The sequence below is a fragment of the Phacochoerus africanus genome, chromosome 9, assembly GCF_016906955.1.
Source record: "Phacochoerus africanus isolate WHEZ1 chromosome 9, ROS_Pafr_v1, whole genome shotgun sequence".
Lineage (NCBI taxonomy): Eukaryota > Metazoa > Chordata > Mammalia > Artiodactyla > Suidae > Phacochoerus > Phacochoerus africanus.
In genome coordinates this window covers 56,545,189-56,565,475 of record NC_062552.1, presented here as the reverse complement: position 1 = coordinate 56,565,475, position 20,287 = coordinate 56,545,189, and the positions used below count along the sequence as shown (strand labels likewise).

Sequence of the window (20,287 nt, the reverse complement as noted above, 5' to 3'; positions counted from 1 at the left end):
GTCATGAATATTGCCTTGCTGGATAGTGTGCCCAGAACCAGATCTAGGAAGGGACCCGGAGTTGAAATCTACAACCTTAATCCTAAGCACAGTCTCAGTCCTAAGAATAAGCAGAACTTGGTGGAATGTGGATCCTGTTTGGCTCAGAGAAGAGAGGAGGTGGTGGTAAACTAACAATTATCAAGTCCCCTAATGTGTCAAAGTCAGCACTAGATGCTTTCCACGGTAATAATTATAGCCACTGGCTGTTGAATGACTCCTGCTGCTAGTCCTTGTGCCAAGCACTTGTGCCAGGTACTTGTAGTATCTAACTTAATTGTCACAATTGTCCCAAGAGGCACATGTGATAATTAGCTCCATTTATTTCTATATGGTTTTCATGGTTGAGGTCCCAGCATTTATTATCATGGTTCACATTTTCCTTTGCCTTCCGGTGTATTTGATCCTGGGCTCAATGATCTGGCTGTGAGGCTTGGAATCAACACTTCATTTAGGCTACCTGAAGGTCACTGAACTGCTCTCTGGTCTCTTCTGTTCTCACTGCCCTTTTCTTAGTCACTCAGCTCAGTTACTGTAGAAGCCGCCTCCCTGTTGTCCTTTGTCTGAATGAGGCTGGCTCACTGTTGAGCATGCTGGGGCCTCAACCATAACAGTGGCCAGGGGAGGGGTTAAACAGGAGGAGGCCTGGGGACACTGACTAGGGGAGAGACACCTAACCAGGCATCCTGATGCCCAGAGCACCATGGCCAAAGGGTATGGCAAGGGCATGTGGACAGGCCATCATTCTAAACAGGGAGGCGCAGTGTGTCAATGGGGGGGATGCCCTGGGCAACAGCTGGGCTTGGTGTCTCAGAGGCATGGGGCTGGGCTCTTGGCAGGAAAAGGCCACCCTGCCTGGAGCTCAGAGAATGGTGGGAGTGGAACAATGTTTGAGATGAGGCTGGAGGTCAGGTGTGTCATCACCAGTGTGTTAAGTATTTTGAGACTCTATCCTTAACATCTTGGCAGCCAGTGATCCTAGGGAGGGAGAGTAATATGATCCGATTTGTATATTTCGAAGATCACTTAACTCCAGAGAAACTGAAGGCAGATTGAGTCCAACTAGGAGATTGCAGTTATTGTCCAGGTGAGAGCCTAGAACGGTTTGGTCTGTCACGGTGGCAGTGGAAACGGAAAGAAATTCAAGTAGACAGGTAGAAAGGGACTCTCCAGTGAGAGAGGAGGACCTGCAAGTCATGGAGATGGGGAAGTGGTGTGATCTTGGACTCTGTGATTTCTGTACATCGTCATTGCATTATTATACAAACATAAAATTTGATAACTCTTTGTCAGTTAATGTTATATAACCATTTTCTATATAGCTACACAGTCTTCATACCATCATTTTCAAGATTGGCTACCTTAATAGCACTATCATTTTCCAAAATTTGGTGAATTAATTGATCCCCATTTAGAACTGTGTCAAAAACTATTACAAATTACACAGTTTTCTCAACCTCACCCTCAGGCCCCCACCCCATACACTATATTTTGAGGGCTATTTCTTTAGGGATGGATTCCCAGGAGTCAGATTACTAGGAATCTTAGAATCTTTGGTAAAGCTCTGGTTATATTGCCAATTGCTTTCCAAAAGCATTATTCTTTTTTTTTTTGGGGGGGGGGGGTCATTTTGCCTTTTCTAGGGCCGCTCCTGCGGCATATGGAGGTTCCCAGGCTAGGGGTTGAATCAGAGCTGTAGCCACCAGCCTACACCACAGCCACAGCAACAGGGGGGTCCGAGCCGCGTCTGCAGCCTACATCACAGCTCACGGCAACGCCGGATCCTTAACCCACTGAGCAAGGCCAGGGATTGAACCCTCAACCTCATGGTTCCTAGTCGGATTCGTTAACCACTGAGCCACGACGGGAACTCCCAAAAGCATTATTCTAAATTATTGTCTCGCCAGCAATGTAGGAGAGGACCATTTTCATGCTACCTTTGCCAGACTTGGGTATGATAAAATTTTTTAAATGGTATTTGTTAAGGAGTAAATAATACTTTAATTTTATTTCTTTATTTTTGTCTTTTTGCTATTTCTTGGGCCGCTCCCTCAGCATATGGAGGTTCCCAGGCTGGGGGTCGAATCGGAGCTCCAGCCCCCAGCCTATGCCAGAGCCATAACAACTCGGGATTCAAGCCGTGTCTGCAACCTACACCACAGCTCATGGCAATGCTGGATCCTTAACCCACTGAGCAAGGCCAGGGATCGAACCTGCAACCTCATGGTTCCTAGTCGGATTCGATAACCACTGAGCCATGATGGGAACTCCAATAATACTTTAATTTTAAAATTAATACTTTAATTTTAATTACCACTTTCTCCCATTAATAGTGAACTTAAACATTTTTTTCATGTTCATCTCCTAGATGTCTTTCCTTATGTGTTACTATATTTTAAATATAACCATTTGCTAAATCTTAAAAACATTTCCATTTATCTTTGTTTAGTTGGTTTTTTTGTTTTGGCTATACTCATGGCACTTGGAAGTTCCAAGGCCAGAGATTGAACCCATGTCATAGTAGCAACCTGAGCCACAGCAGTGGCAATGCTGGGTCTTTAAGGCACCAGGTGCCGAGACCAGCTCAGCAGGTTGGGGCTGAAGAACAGGTGCTGTGAAACTTAAGGAAAAAAGTTAACATAAAACAAGACACAGAGACATTTATCTTAAGTAAAGGTGGGAACCGGGGACTCAAGTTCTCAGGGACAAAGAGTGCCACCTCAAGAAACCACACTGCTTTTATTGTGCTCTTGAGGATTACATCAAGTGAGGAAGGGGTTACAGGTGCAGGATATAGGTTTTTTAAAGTTATTTTAAAAGTCACATAGCCGGTTGCAGATTAAGCTTTTATTCTGACCTTTAGGCTTTTAACACTGATTAGCATTGAGGAAGCTTAGTGTCAGCTATCTATGCATAGCATTCTAGAGAATCACCACTGTGGTTCTGCAGAGGGCGTGCCTATCTGCAGCAACTCTGCAGCATGCCTAGGTTTGCACCTCGGTTCTCCTTGCTAATGCATGTCCTGCTAACGACCCCTCATAAACCCCTTGGGCCGTGAGGCTCATCTTCCTCTTAGTCTTTAGAGGACATATCATGCTTGTACAAACAGTGTGCCTTTCTGCACAGGTTCCACATGCCTAGACCAACGCATTATGTCCTCATTCAGCTGACCCTATGAATATGCCTTTAGGTCTTTGTTCTTAAGCTTAAGTCATTCACCAGCACTTTGACTGTTTTTCAAGCAGGAAGATGGGGTAAAGTAAGGCAGGACATGATGGAGTTTTCAGCATAGAAAATAGAAGCAAAGAGGCTAAGAAAATATTGTAGAAACATGTCTCATGACACCAGGGAACTCTGAAAACTTTTCCATTAAAAAAAATTGATTTGGGAGTTCCCATTGTGGCACAATGGAAACGAATCCGACTAGGAACTATGAGGTTGTGGGTTCGATGCCTGGCCTCACTAGTGGCTTAAGGATCTGGCGTTGCCGTGAGCTATGGTGTAGGTTGCAGATGCAGCTCGGATCCCGCATTGCTGTGGCTGTGGCTGGCAGCTGTAGTTCTGATTCAACCCCTAGCCTGGGAACCTCCATATGCCACAGGTTCAGCCCTGGTAAAGACAAAAAGACCAAAAAAAAAAAAATTGATTTGGAGTTCCTGTTGTGCCTCAGTAGTTCCTGTTGGATACTGAACTTAACAAGTATCCAAGAGGATGTGGTTCAGTCACTGGCCTCGCTCAGTGGGTTAAGGATCTGGCATTGCCATGAGCTGTGGTGTAAGTCGCAGACACAGCTCAGATCTGGCGTTGCTCTGGCTGTGGTGTAGGCTGGCAGCTGTAGCTGGGATTCGACCTCTAGCCTGGGAAGCTCCATATGCTGCTGCAGTTGTGGCCCTAAAAAGCAAAAAATAAATTAAAAAAAAATATATAATTCCACCATTTAAAAAATCACTTTTGTAATAATTATATACTATGCACTGCTCTGATTACTTAAAAATATTAACTCTTTTGTGCTATAATAACTATCTGAGGAAAGTAGAATCTTTTTTTTTTTTTTGTCTTTTTGCCTTTCTAGGGCCGAACCCACGGCACATGGAGGTTCCCAGGCTAGGGGTCAAATCAGAGCTGTAGCCGCCGGCCTACATCTCAGCCACAGCAACTTGGGATCCGAGCCGCGTCTGCAACTTACACCACAGCTCATGGCAACACCAGATCCTTAACCCACTGAGCAAGGCCAGGGATTGAACCCGCAACCTCATGGTTCCTAGTTGGATTCATTAACCACTGAGCCACGACATAAATTCCGAATCATTTTTTTCAACCAGAAAAAAACCCCAAATTTTACAGTAAACTGATTATTATGCCTGTTTTACAAATGACACTTGCTCACGGTGCCCAGGCAGTCAACACAGCCAGGGTTTTAACCAGGGCATTGGGGTTCCAGAGGCCTGTGCTGAACATTTTGATGCTGCCATTCTATGAGACACAATTTTTCTTCATATTTTGGTGTATATACCTCCAGTCTTACAAAGTGGTGGTGTTCCTTTGTGTAATCGTTTCACTTACAGATAATGCCATGATCATTTCCCTACACCATAAATCTTTCATACCATGATTTTTTTTTCTTTTTCTTTTTTTTTGTCTTTTTGCTATTTCTTTCGGCCGCTCCCACAGCATATGGAGACTCCCAGGCTAGGGGTCGAATCGGAGCTGTAGCCACCGGCCTACGCCAGAGCCACAGCAACTCGGGAGCCGAGCCGCGTCTGCAACCTACATCACAGCTCATGGCAACGCCGGATCCTTAACCCATTGAACAAGGGCAGGGACCAAACCCGCAACCTCATGGTTCCTAGTCGGATTCGTTAACCACTGAGCCACGACGGGAACTCCTCTTTTTTTTTTTTTCTTTTTAAGGCCGCACTGTGGCATATGGAGGTTCCCAGGCCAGGGGTAGAATTGGAGCTACAGCTGCCAGCCTACACCACAGCCACAGCAACATCAGATCTGAGCCTCGTAGTCTGCAACCTACATCACAGCTCATGGCAACACTGGATCCTTAACCCACTGAGCAAGGCCAGGGATCGAACCTAAAACCTCATAGTTCCTAGTCAGATTCGTTCCCGCTGCGCCACAAATGGAACTCCATACCATGATTTTTTATAGCTATTTAATATTTCTCAAATGCGTATGGATCAATGCATTTAACCAGTTTCTCATTTTGGAATAACTAGTTTGATTTGTATTTTCCTCTGTGATAATGTTGCTGAGATGTACATTTTTGAGGCTAAATCTTTCCATAATCATTTTATTTTATATATATATATATATTTTTTTTTTGTCTTTTGGTCTTTTTTAGGGCCACAGCAGCAGCATATGGAGGTTCCCAGGCTAAAGGTCCAATTGGAGCTTTAGCCACTGGCCTTCACCAGAGCCATAGCAATGTGCCATCCCAGCCCAGTCTGCCACGTACATGGCAGCTCATTGCAAGGCAGGATCCTTAACCCACTGAGCAAGGCCAGGGGTCAACCCGCATCCCAGTGGATGCTAGTCGGGTTCGCTAACCGCTGAGCCACGATGGGAACTCCTTTATTATAAATTCTAAAACTGGAAATACTGAGTCTAATCTATATTTTAAAGGCTTTTGATGCATATTTGCCAACAGACCTCAGGGTAGATGATTCCAATTTGCAGTTCTATCTGCAATAAAGGGACAGGCTTCACCTCACCCCCACTAAGTCATTAAAAGAAATTTGCACACATACACACACACGCAAAAGCCAAATTTAAAAAAGAAAGAAAAAAAAATACAAAGACTACCGATCTGGGATCGTCAGTACCTATTAAATGGAATTGCATTAAAGATCCCTTAATTCCACCATTCACTGTCTACCATGGACAGACAGTCCTTTTGCATGAAGAGACCTCTATATAATTCAGCATTTATGTAATACTAAAAACGAACATAAGGTTCCCCAACCGGGAAATGGCTAAATTAGCCTGCATCTGCACACGTGGAATGTTCTGCAGTGTTAAGGGGAAGAAGGCAGGACCGTATGTGTTATTGCCGCCGAGGAGAAATGGAAGATCCCACAGCATTTTCATCTGGGAGCGTGGTTGCTGTTGGGGTGTCTGCCTTTTTGTTTTGTTTTTTTGCCGCGCCATCCTGCGTAAGTGCCTGGGCCAGAGATAGAACCTGCACCGCAGCAGGGACTCAGCCAGATCCTTAATCCACTGAGCGATCTTGATCTGCTTTTCCGACGTGCTCGGCTTTGCGCCTGGCGGGATTCTTAAGCAAACGGTGGGTATGCACGAAGGGCTAAGAGCCAGGGTGGCGTCTTAGCCAGACCCTAACTGGCCCACCGGCTCTGGCCTAGGGGCCGGACCTCCTCAGCCTCGGAGTCCGCACCAGCCCTCCCGCGGCGAGCCCAGCTCCCGCCCTGCGGTTTTCACCAAGGCGTGCCGGGAGGCCGGACTCTTCGTGGCCCGGCCCCTGGGCGCCGGGACAGGTTTCCTGAGGCCATTCTCAGCAGCGCATCAACCGGAAACGTCTGTGTTGTGGCGGAAGGAGATGCTTTCTGGGAGCAGCCGGTGCTGAAAGAAGCGTGGCGGGCAAAGATGATTCAGGCGATTCTGGTTTTCAATAACCACGGGAAACCGCGGCTGGTCCGCTTCTACCAGCGTTTCGTGAGTGCGGCCTAGCTTCGTCACGACCCTTTGGGGCGCCTGCACCCCCCTCCCTCCCTTTGGCCTGTGCGAAGCGCGCGGGAAAATGCCCGCAGACCTTTTCGGGCTCCCCTGTGCCATGGGTGACCCCCAGACTCAACCTGCCCCGGCCCCGCTACCCCCGTTCTTTCCTACCCCTTTCAGGACCCCAGCATTTCTGTGCCGTTTTGTGACACTTCTCCAGTGTCTCAGGTGGTGGTTAACAGCTTAAATGGTTGAGGTCGCTTTCACCTTATCGGTTGTCGGGGTGAAACTCACCTCGCAGTTTCACGAGGGAGAAATACGCAGCTTTTTAAAATGGTTTCGCTTTAGCCAGAGGATTTAGAAAAGTGCTTTCTTGGAATTAGTTTGCTTCAGTGGAGGCTGGGACTGCCTAGGGACTAGATACCTTTCACTCTGTAGAGTTCAAAGTCAGTTTGGAAAGTGAGAAATGGTGAGAAATTATAAATGCAGCCGCGTGAGGGCTCAGTACCTGATGATGTGAATTTGAGTTTTCCAAAAACGTTTCTTTGGGAAGAATAAACGTCATTATTTGCTTCCTGTCCCCCGACGTTTTATTTCTTCAGAGCTAGGTTAAAAATGTAATTGGTGGGTTGGTGAAACCTAGAGGAGAAGTGAGAAAACTTATGTTCAGGTCAAGTTGATAAATCTCTTTCAGATTTTATTTCCTCTTTTGTCAAATAGAAATGAAAAAAATTTTTTTTACCTTTTTCATATAATTTTTAGCTAGATTACATTTTATTAAATAATTATATCGGTTTTATGTTAGCATTTAATAACACTTCAATTTGTATTTGCATGTGTGTGTGTGAATTTTTCTGTCAGGGTTTTGCTTTGTTTTGTTTATGACTGTACCAGAGGCATATGGAAACTTCTGGGCGAGGGATTGAATTTGAGCTGCACCTGCCTCAACACCAGATCTTAAAGCTCTATTGCATAGGGCTGGGGATCAAACAGGCACCTCCAGAGTAACCCAAACCACTGCAACAGGGTTGTTAACCTATTGCACCACAGCAGGAACTCCCTCCATCAGGTTTTTTAAGGTGTTACTGAGATCTAAGTTACATACCATACATTTCACCTTTAAAAAATATGCAGTGGAATGGCTTTTAGTACTTCACAGAATTATGCAACTATCACCACAATTTTAGGACATTTTCATTATCCAGAAGAGGAACTTCTACCCATTAGCAATCATTCCATATTTCCCAGTCAACAACCCCAGCCCTTGGCAACCACTAACCTACTTTCTGTCTCTAAATTTGCTTATTCTGGACATTTCATATAACTGGAATCAATATAATATGTGGTCTCTTCTGACTGCCTTTTTTCACTTAGTATGTTTTCAGGGTTCATCCACGTTGTAGCATGTATCAGTTTTTCATTCCTTTTTATTGCCATTGTGTGGATGTACCACATTTTAATTGTTATTCATCAGTTGATGTTTTACTTATGGCTCTTGTGAATAATGGTGCTGTGAACATTCATGTACAGGTGTTTGTGGGAGCATATATTTTCATTTCTCTTAGGAGTAGCATTGCTGAGTCACATAATAACCTTATAGTGAACATTTGGAGGAACTTGGCAAACTTTTACAAAGTGGCCGCACCGTTTTACATCTCATTAACAGTATGAGCTGCAGTTTTTCCGCCTCCCTGAAAACATTTCCTATTATCTTTTAAATTAAAGACATTTTAGTGGTGCAAACTGGATTCTCCTTTTGTTTTTTGTTTTTTTTTCCCTGTCTCTTCTAAGGCCACACCCTCAGCATATGGAGGTTCCCAGGCTAGGGGTCTAATCCGAGCTGTAGCTGCCAGCCTACACCAGAGCCACAGCAATGCCACATCCGAGCCATGTCTGCAACCTACACTACAGCTCATGGCAATGCCGGATCCTTAACCCAGTGAATGAGGCCAGGGATTGAACCTGAAACATGGTTCCTAGTCGAATTCATTAACCACTGAGCCACAACGGGAACTCCTCCTTTTGGTTTTAATTTTTTTTTTCCTGGTGACTAATAATGTTGAGCATCTTTTCATGTCTTTATTGACCATTGTGTATCTTCTTTGGAGAGCATAGGATTTTTCTAAGAACTAAATTAGCTTCTGAGTGAAAATTACCTTGCAAACTGCAGAGTACTGAAAGATATGAAGGATTATTAAAATAATTGAGACATGTAAGCTATTGATAGTTTACCATTTCATTAAATTGGATATTAGGTATCCTCACCATTTCATACCATTTACCCACTGTCTACTGCTATTTCCCCAAAGAGTCAGATGAAACGCTTTCATGTAAAAGATGTTTGTGTAAAAAAGTGCTGATGCTTAGCATGTTTTCTGTTTCTGAGTACCCAGAGTTAATCCTTAACAGCATGCTGGCGTCTGTGAGCTTTCTGAATTCTTTAAATGGGAACCAGAAGATAGCAATTCATTTACTCAAACTTACAGTGATACGATTACCAAGTTTTCATTCATCCATTCAGTAAATACAGAGGGCCACTGTACGCCCACGTTAAGTCGAATTTATGAAAAGTAATTTCTCCACAACGACACTTTCCCTGTTTTTTCCCCTCTGTTTCTTTTAAATAATTAACCATTTCACGCCTGATTAAGTGCTGTAGAAAGGGGTTAACGTTACTTAACACTATTATCTGAATCTTAAAGCAAGTCCAATCCTAAGGTTTTCTTAAGCTTTCCAACTTAAAATGTGGTCCCCAGACCAGCAGCGTTTATATCACATGGAAATTTGTTAGAACTGCAGTCTCAAGACTTACCCCAGAGTGACTAAATTAGAATATGCATTTTAACAGCATTCCCAGATGATTCATTACACATTGAGATTTGAGAGCACAGGTCTGGAGCTTTTAATTATATTTATCTTAATGACTGATTTCTCCCTCCCATTATCCTTTTTTACAACCATACTTATTATGAACCTCATCTGTATAAATAGAAACCAAATGTGGGTTTTCAAGAGATTTGATCACAGTTGAGCTTTGTCATGTGAAAAAAGGTTATAGCTCTATAGTTGTTCAAAATTCTAATCTATAAATAGAACATTCTCTTTTTCAGTAGTACTTTGTACAAATACAAATAAGTACCATAGTATATATAAATATGGCGTCTTATATATAATATCTATATAACCAGTACAAACAATGGCAAATTCAGATTTTTAAAACATGTGCATGGGAGTTCCCATTGTGGTGCAGTGGAAACAAATCCAACTAGTATCCATGAGGATTCAGGTTTGATCCCTGACCTTGCTCAGTGGGTTAAGGATCCAATATTGCTGTGAGCTGTGGTGTAGGTCGAAGACATGCCTTGGCTCTGGTCTGGCTGTGGCTGTGGCGTAGGCTGGCAGCTGCAGCTTCGATTCACCCTCTAGCCTGGGAACTTCCATATGCTGAAGGTGGTCCTAAAAAGCAAAAAATCAAAAACAAAACATGTGCACAATTACATTTTGACTTCCTTGAAGTATTAGACCTACTGACATTTATTATTTACCGTGGCATAGATGTTTTCTAGGGTGAAACAAAATGTTTTCGGATCAGGACTTCTACTTCTTCTTTGACTTTATATGAAGTTGTTGGTTCTCCTTTCCTTGGTTGTTAACAGTAAAGAAATATCAACTTACCTATCAGGACAGTAATGATTAGGGACTAGATATCTAGGTAAATATACCCTATTTTAATTCCTGTAACAGAGCCTTCTTGTCCATTTTTCCGCATAGATTCTCCTTTTTTTTTTCTCTCTGCTCCTCATTTGTCTTTTCTGGAAATGGATACGGAACATTTAGATCATTCCTAGCTTGGAAGCACTTCCCTTTTGTCCATCCCCATTAATGGGATGTAGTTTTTCAGACTTTCCCACTGATCCACTCTGTTTCTTTTATCCCGTAGCCAGAAGAAATTCAACAGCAGATTGTTCGAGAGACCTTCCATTTGGTTCTCAAGCGGGATGACAACATCTGTAACTTCTTGGAGGGTGGAAGGTAAACGATGGGTCTCCTCCCCATCTCTCTACTTTCGGGTGGCTTTCATCATGCATGCTTCTCAGGCAGTACTTGATGCATCTTGAGCCGAGTTTAGCATGATTTCCTCAGGGTAGACCCAGTTCTGTTTCGGAAGCTGTTGTCTTTTTTTTTAGGGCTGCACCCATGGCATATGGAAGTTCCCAGGCTAGGGGTCAGATTGGAGCTGCAGCTGCTGGCCTACACCATAGCCACAACAACACCAGATCTGAGCCGCGTCTGCAATCTACATTGCAGCTCACAGCAACACTGGGTCCTCTACCCACTGAGTGTGCCAGGGATTGAACCCGTGTCCCCATGGATACTAGTCAGGTTTGTTACTGCTGAGCCACAACAGGACCTCCCAGATGCTGTTAAATGGTGTGCCTCAAATGTTTAGGTGTTTGGTTCCTTGGGAGGATGGTCAGAAGAAAAGGTAAAGTAGCTTTAGGCATCTCTGCCAAATTTGGTTGCCTTTAACCTGGTAGAAATGGTCTTTTGTTTGACCTGTCCTCCTCCTTTCTGTTGGGCCTGCTCTCATTCCTTGGCACAGAGTTCTCTTTGATGTGTTCAATTAAGGTATGTTCATTTAAATGTTTCCCATCTTCCACAGTTTGATTGGTGGCTCTGACTACAAACTGATTTATCGGCACTATGCCACCCTCTACTTTGTATTTTGTGTGGATTCATCAGAGAGCGAACTTGGGATCTTGGACCTCATCCAGGTACGTGTGGCAGGCAATGATGGCAGCCACTTTAGAGAGTTTGCACTGGATTTTGGGATAGCCATCCTGTAGATTCTTTTGTTGGTCTCTTTTATCGATACTGGTAAAAATTGCTAGATATCCACTAGATGGTGCTGCAAGAAAGTTCCTTAACAACCCGTAAAAACTCTCAGAGCTGCATTTGTAGATCTCCAGCCCTCTCACTCCCCTTGGTTTTTTTCTATGATTCTTACACCAATTCCAATGTCTGTAACCCCTGACCCTAAGCAATTAACTCAGTTCTCCATGGACACTGACCAGGGGTCCTACAAATTAACTCAATTCTGACACTGTCTACCTAGAGATAGACACCAGTTGCAAGTACAGGTTGTCACCTGTGCTTCTGACTGACTGGCTGTAGCTTTAGAGGTTCCCAGGACTTCCTCCTCGGGTTCGATTAACTTGCTAGAGTGCCCTGCAGAACTTTCTGGGAAACATTTTGCTTACTAGTTTACCGGCTCAATATAAAAGGATGTAACTCAGGAACAGTCAGCTGTAAGAGAGGCTTAGGGCAAGGTCTGGGGGAAAGGCGTGGAGCATCTGTCTCTTCTCCAGGTACACTGCTGTCCTCAAATTGCCACGCGTTCACCAGCCTGGAAACTCTCCAAACCTTATCCCCTTCGCATTTTATGGAGGTCGCTTTACATGGGCACAAGTGATTAAATCATGGGCCACTGGTGGTTGATTCAATCTCCATCCCCTCTTCCTTCCCCAGAGGTCTGGAAGTGAAACTGAAAGTTCCAACCCTCTAATCACATGGTTGGTTCCCCTGGCAACCAGTCCCCATTCTTAGGTGCTTTCTAAAAGTCATCTTATTAACTGAACAAAAGACACCTTTATCACTTAGGAAGTTTCCAAGGTTTTTAGGAGTTCTGTGCCAGAAATGAAGATAAACGTCAAATAGTTCTCATTATAAATTATAATGTCATGTCATATTTTGAAATTTTTTTCAGGTATCAAACTAAATGACATTTAAAAATGCATATTCTGTATTTTCAGTTGTAATTCTGGCCTAAAACAAAGAAATGTGATGTTTTATGTAGTCTGTGCAGTCTTGACATAAGTAAACATGATTTTTTTTAGGCTTACTGAAAATTTCAAATGGCTTATAGATTTTTTTCATTACCTTCATGGAAATTAAAATATGTAGGGACCCTGTATTGGGAAGCATCAATATAGTGCAATTCTATTATTTTATACATAATATTCTAGATAAGCTTTAAGTGACTTGAATGAGTCACTTAAGTTGAAAGTACTCAAAAGAAGGAGTTCTCTTGTGGCACAGTGGGTTAAGGATCCAGTGTTGTCACTGCAGCGGCTTGGGTCACTGCTGTGGCGTGGGTTTGATCTTTAGCCTGGGAACTTCCACATGCTGTGGGCATAGCCAAAAAAAAAAGAAGTCACTCAAAAGGAGCTTGCATTAAAACCTAGTAACAACAATTATAGAAAACTCCAGCTAGAAAATATAAGGTTTACATGCTCACAAATATATTTTATTTTGTTAAGATAAAGTAAAGCTAAATTTGGAGTTTCCGTCATGGCGCAGTGGAAATGACTCCGACTAGGAACCATGAGGTTTCGGGTTCGATCCCTGGCCTCGCTAAGTGAGTTAAGGATCTGGTGTTGCTGTGAGCTGTGGTGTACGTTGCGGACGCTGCTTGGATCTGGCTGTGACATAGGCCAGCAGCAATAGCTCCAATTAGACCCCTAGCCTGGGAACCTCCATATGCCGCAGGTGCAGCCCCAAAAGGACAAAAAGACCAAAAAAAAAAAAAAAGAAGCTAAATTTAATATACCTAGGGACAAATAAATGGAAATACTGAGTGTGTGTTTTTATTTTAAATATACTATACTCTTCCAAAAAGTGATATTTCTTGGACATAGTAACTTTTAATTAATTAATTAATTTATTTATTTAGTCTTTTCTAGGGCCACACCCGCGGCATATGGAGGTTCCCAGGTTAGGGCTCTAATTGGAGCTGTAGCCACTGGCCTACACCATAGCCACAGCAATGCCAGATCTGAGCCGCATCTGCAACCTACACCACAGCTCATGGCAACGCTGGATCCTTTACCCACTGAGTGAGGCCAAGGATCAAACCCGCAACCTCATGGTTCCTAGTCAGATTCCTTAACCACTGAGCCATGATGGGAACTCCTTAAATTTTGTTTATTTATTTACACCCATTCACTTTCAGGAAATGATTTAAGATGATTAATTTTAAAATTTCATATATCAAAATCGCTATCATACATAAAAATAAATAATAAAGACATCCAAAAGATTCATTTTAAGATAATCTTAAACGCTTTCTTAACACCTGAGTCAGATAGGACATTGAGAGTCAATGTGGCATAACAAGAAAAGCTCAAGATTGAGAGGTTTGAGTCATGGATCTGCCATCTGAATATAGAAATATTAGCTTGTAAAAATGGAAACTAAGTTACAGCTACAGAGAATAAATGAGTGGTTGCCAGAGGGAAGAGGGATGGAAGTCAGGGGCAAAATAAGTGAAGGAGGAGTTCCCGTCGTGGCTCAGTGGTTAACGAATCTGACTAGGAACCATGAGGTTGCGGATTCGATCTCTGGCCTTGCTCAGTGGGTTAAGGATCCCGAGTTGCCATGAGCTGTGGGGTAGGTTGCAGACGGGGCTCAGATCCCGCATTGCTCTGGCATAGGCCGGCGGCTACAGCTCCAATTCGACCCCTAACCTGGTGAACCTCCATATGCCGCGGGAGCAGCCCTAGAAATGGCAAAAAAAAAAAAAAAAAAATGAAGGCGATTAAAAGGTACAAACCTCCAGTTATAAATAAGCCATGGGGATACAATATACAGCTTAGGAATATGGTCAATAACATTGTAATAACTTTGTTAGGAAACGGATGGTTACTAGATTTATCCTAGTGATCATTTCATAAAGTATACAAATGTCAAATCACCATGTAGCACATCTGAAACTAACATAATATTCTTTGTCAACTATATTTCATTCAAAAAAATGAAATACTACGTTGAAGAATTCAAATGTGACAGTATACTTTATAGTATTGTAAACTATAGAATGTTAAAGAAATGTGCAAGTAATAAGTATATTAGAAAATAAGGAAATAGATATATTTTAAATATTGAGATGCGGTTACTATAGGAAAGCACTTCAGATATCTATATTAACAAGACGAAAAAAGAAATGTAACTTTAGTAGTGAATATTTATGAAACGCTTAGCATACATTGGATTTGGCAAGATAGATAAATAAAAAGTGAAAATAATAGGAACTAAGAGGTTTGCTCTTCAGAAAGACAATAAAACCAATAGTGATCCTAACATAAAGAGAATAAAAGAAATAGAAAACATCAAAATGTTTTTAGAGGTTGCTATACATAGTTATAGTGCCTATATATTTGAAACAGCTGACTTCAAAAAATAAATATCCAAGGTAGGTCCACAAAAAGACTCAGAATTAAAAAAAAAAAATTTTTTGGGGGGGGTGTTTTTTGTCTTTTTAGGGCTGCACGCACAGCATATGGAGGTTCCCAGGCTAGGGGTAGAATCTGAGCTGTAGCTGCCAGCCTACAGCGCAACCGCTGCAATACGGGGTACAAGCCGAGTCTGCGACCCACACCGCAGCTCACAGTAATGCTGGATCCTTAACCCACTGAGGGAGGCTAGGGATTGAACCCGCATCCTCATGGATGCTGATCAGGTTTGCTAACTGCTGAGCCATGACAGGAACTCCAGGATTTTTTTTTTAATGTTGAAGCAAACTTTATTACATAAGTTATTTTTAAATTCAAACTAAAAAAATCATACTGCTAAGTGTATTTTATGGAGTAAATTGGTTGTGATCCAAAATCCTCTCGAAAAGAAAATATTTAGTCAGATATTGCATGGAATTATTGGTACAGAATTATCAAATAAAATCTTAGCAAATAATCAGTTGAGCCAAGGAGTCATGAGACCTGGCTCGTTTCAGACTCTCCCATTAACAAGCAGCGTGGTAATAAATTATTTAAGTTTCGTTGGCCCTAGGGCTTTTGTCTTGTTTTGGTTCTCTGTGTGTGTGTCTGTGTTTGTTTTGATTTACAAGGATACTGGATGTTCTTTTCTAGCCCTAAAATTCTTTCTCTCTTAGGAATACTGCATAGTAGAGAATCATTCATTACGTCCAAATAGTCTTTATTCCAAGGATACAGGTCAGTTAACAGTGAAAAACTCTTAGAGTCTCCATTAAACAGTAAGAAAAATAGTAGAAACTAATTTCACCAGTAGATGCCAAGAGAAATGATTACCTGGATTATATTTCTGATATACTCTTAAATTGGAAGCATTTTTGCTTGATTATTTAGTGCATGTTTATTTATTTAGTGTAAACTTTTTTTTTTTTTTTTTGGTGGGGGGTGGGGGGTGCTCACCCATGGCATATGGAGGTTCCCAGGCTAGGGGTCCAATCAGAGGTATAGCTGCTGGCCTACACCACAGCCACAGCGATGGGGGATCCGAGCCACATTTGCGACCTACACCACAGCTCATGGCAACACCAGATCCTTAACCCACTGAGTGAGGCCAGGTTCAAATCCGTAAACTCAGGGTATATAGTCGGATTCATTTCCACTGCACCACGACAGGAACTCCTAGTGTAAACTATTTATGGTTGAAGAAATGATGCATTTATGTGATTCAAAATTCAGAAGACACATACCAAGAATGTACAGTGAAAAACATCTTTCTTCTCTAGTCACCTAGAAGCAGGCAATTTTAGTTTAAAACCAGGAGCCAGGAGTTCCCGTCGTGGCGCAGTGGTTAACGAATCCAACTAGGAACCATGAGGTTGCGGGTTTGGTCCCTGCCCTTGCTCAGTGGGTTAATGATCCGGCGTTGCCATGAGCTGTGGTGTAGGTTGCAGACGCGGCTCGGATCCGGAGTTGCTGTGGCTCTGGCGTAGGCCGGTGGCTACAGCTCTGATTCAACCCCTAGCCTGGGAACCTCCATATGCCGCGGGAGCGGCCCAAGAAATAGCAACAACAACAACAACAAAAAAGACAAAAAGACAAAAAAAAAAAAAAACAGGAGCCAGGAGTTCCCATCGAGGCTTAGTGTTAACGAACCCAACTAGTGTCCATGAGGATGCAGGTTCGATCCCTGGCCTTGCCCAGTGGGTTGGAGATCCATTGTGGTGTAGGTCATGGACTCAGCTTGGATCTTGAGTTGTGGTTGTGGTGTAGGCCAGCAGCTACAGCTTTGATAGGACCCCTAGCCTGGGAACCTCCCTAGCCACGGGTACAGCTCTAAAAAGACAAAAAGGCAAAAAATAAAATAAATAGGGAGTTCCCGTCATGGCTCAGTGGTTAACAAATCCGACTGGGAACCATGAGGTTACGGGTTTGATCCCTGGCCTCGCTCAGCGCGTTAAGGATCCAGTGTTGCCGTGAACTGTGGTGTGGGTCTCAGACCTGGCTCAGGTCCTGGGTTGCTGTGGCTGTGGTGTAGGCCAGCAGCTGCAGCTCCGATTTGATCCCTAGCCTGGCAACCTCCATATGCCGCCAGTGCAGGCCTAGAAAAGACCAAAAGATAACAAAATAAATGCAAGGGTGTCTCTTACTGTTTAGTCTCATTTGATCAAACATTTGTAATGAGTGATTAAAAAAAAGAAATGAAGTCATATAGTAAAGGATAAGAGCAGTAAGTTATCACTGTAAGATAGCCTATGTACCTAGAAAACCTTAAAAAAAAAAGTTGGGAGGAGGATTGTAACAAGTAGTGAATGACATGAACAAAATAGTATGAGAATATGAGATAAATTCACTAAAATTGAATTTCCTGTTTCTTGTGAAAACAGGTGGAAATTTCATGAAGAAATTTCACTTACATTAGTGACAAAGGTATTTAATGTTTGGAAATTAATATGGTATGGAGTACTTGACATTCATTCCAATAAACTTGTAAGATCTTAGAGGAAAAACATAAGGAACACTTGAAATAAAGGGAACTGCAAGCCTCCTCTTACTGGCAAGAAAGATTGCCACTGAACAAAGATTACAGAAGTAATCAATAGATTAAATGGGAAATTAAGTCTAAGTCCATCAGGAGATCTTAGAGGACTTGGTAAAGGGAAAGTTTATCAGGAAAAATAAATGGTCAAGAAATGCAGAAGTCTGTTTTAAAGGAAAAGGACAGTAATGAGGGATTGGCTTCACTAGGTTTCAGGACATATAATGGTTGCAGGTGAAATTATTATTTACCTAGAAAATCCAAAACAGTCAACTGAAAAACAATTAGAATTAACAATAGAGTTCATTAGGGGAACTGGCTACAAGTTTGATCTAAAAATTAATAGCTTTCCCTTAGCAAAAATGTTATAAAATATAATATTTAAAAGGGCCCACTTACAATAGCAAAAAGTTCTGTAATATACCCAGGAATAAATGTTAAAAATGCAAGAACTGGAGTTCCCGTCGTGGCTAAGTGGTTAATGAATCTGACTAGGAACCATGAGGTTGCAGGTTCGATCCCTGGCCTTGCTCAGTGGGTTAAGGATCGATCCGGCGTTGCCGTGAGCCGTGGTGTAGGCTGCAGACTCGGCTCGGATCCCGAGTTGCTGTGGCTCTGGCATAGGCTGGCAACTACAGCTCCGATTGGACCCCTAGCCTGGGAACCTCCATGTGCCACGGGAGCAGCCTTAGAAAAGGCCAAAAAAAAAAAAAAAAAAAGGAAGGCAAGAACTGTATGAAGAAAACTTTAAAAGATAAACACAAAATGAATAAAACATACTCATTGTCTGTTGCAAAAACCCATGAAAATGTCAGTATAGTTGACCCCTTGAACAACATAGGGATTAGGGGCGCTGACCCTCTGTGTAATCAAAAATCCACATATAATTTATAGTGGACCTCCTCCATACCTAGTTCTTCTCTATACACAATTCCTCCTTATCCATGTTCTGTATCTTTAGATTCAACCAACTGGGGATTGTGTAATACTGTAGTGTTTACTATTGAAAAAGATCTGACTGTTAAGTGGACTCACAGTTCAAACCTATGTTCAAGGGTCAGATGTACTTCCAGATTATAAATTACTGAAAACCCAATCAGAATCCCAGTAATATTTTATAGTTTTTTTTAAATTATTTTTATTACGAAACATGTATATGCAAACTATATACAAAACATACCTATACAGTTTGAGGAATTCCAATAAAATGAAACTCTCCCAGATTAAGAAACAGTACTTTGCAAGGACCTACTGTAGAGCACAGGGAACTCTACTCAGTATCATGTAATAAACCATATGGGAAAAGAATCTGAAAAAGAATGGATACATGTATATGTGTAACTGAATCACTTTGCTGCATATCTGAAAGCAACACAACATTGTAAATCAACTATACTCCAATGCAAAATCAAAATTAAAAAAAAAAACTGAAGAAAAAGTAGGAAGAAATTGGAGGGAAACAAAGTGGACAGTAAAGTAAAAAAAGAAAGGAAGGGAGAAAAGCAGGTACATTGCTAGTACCTTAAAGCTCCTGTGTGCCCCTCCTCGGTTACATCCCCCTCATTCGCTGCATCCCTCCTCAGACTTAAGTTGATTCTTTCTTTGCTTCTCATTATAGTTTTAACATGTAGTGTCTATTCCCTAAATGGTATTTTACTAGTTTGAAAAAAACAGAGTAAATAGATACGTTAGGAAAGTATAATTTACCGCTTTTAGACGAAAGCTTCCACGAGAAGATAATCTGAGCAGAGTGTCATGATCTGGCTTCAGTATCCCCGAGTTTATCAGAAGCCCTTGTGGGAAAGTCTGAGGGCAGTCGTGTGAGTGAATCTGGGAAACTTAGAGCCCTCTGTAGTTGAGGCATTGGGCCCTGGCTGTCTCGCAGGAACATGGACAGGAGAGTGGACCCGCTGTATATTTTCTGCTTCTCAGCTTGTCATGCTACCCCTGTATTTCAAGAATAATTCAAAACAACATTCCAGTGGCGGTAAAATGAAGGTTCTCAGCTGATGGAGTCAGCAGAGCAGTAGAACAGATACTAGACAGTTTGAGTGTTTCCATTTTTCTTTTTTAATTAGTTTCCATTTTTTATTAATGTGAATAGAACTACTATAAGTTTTTATGTAAACTGCTGTGCCTCTTTCACCCTAATGAAATTCCTGGGTCAAAGGGATTAGTATTCCTAATTGTAATGCATGTTTCTAGATAGATATTTAGAAAGATTAAATTTATAATTCTTCTAGAACTGTATCAGTTTATTTGTCTTAGCTCCAGCATTGGAATATGTCTTTTTTAAAAGATTTTTATTTTCTCTATTATAGTTGATTTACAATGTTCTGGCAATTTCTGCTATATAGCAAAGTGACCCTGTCATTAATATATATGTATTCTTTTTCTCACATTATCCTCCATCAAGTTCCATCACAAGTGACTAGATATAATTCCCTGTGCTATACAGCAGGGTCTCTTTATGGCTTACCCAGTCCAAATGCAATAGTTTGCATCTACTAACCTCAAGAAATATGTCATTTTTAATTTCTATTCAGAGGCGGAGTAGTACCTCACAAATGTCAGAATTTTTGTTTTTATTAATTATCTACTTTTTCCATGTGTGGATTTATAATATTCTTTTTCATGTAAACCTTTTGTGATATAATTGAACCACTTGGCCAGTTAAGTCTAGGTCCTGGTTTATATTATTATATTTCATCAACTCTAAGATAACATATTTTTCACACTTGAATAACTAACATGAGGATGT

The 20,287-nt window shown here is 41.8% G+C and overlaps 1 protein-coding gene across 1 annotated transcript in view; it reads left to right on the top strand.

Moving 5' to 3' along the window:
• Positions 1–6,552: 6,552 nt before the first annotated feature.
• AP3S2 (adaptor related protein complex 3 subunit sigma 2) overlaps positions 6,553–20,287 on the top strand; it is a 60,113-nt gene continuing 46,378 nt past the window's right edge. The window contains exons 1-3 of the mRNA XM_047795127.1: positions 6,553–6,720; positions 10,664–10,755; positions 11,387–11,498. Of these exons, the coding sequence (XP_047651083.1) occupies positions 6,652–6,720; positions 10,664–10,755; positions 11,387–11,498 (273 nt within the window). The 5' untranslated portion in view covers positions 6,553–6,651. The remainder of the gene's footprint in view (positions 6,721–10,663; positions 10,756–11,386; positions 11,499–20,287) is intronic.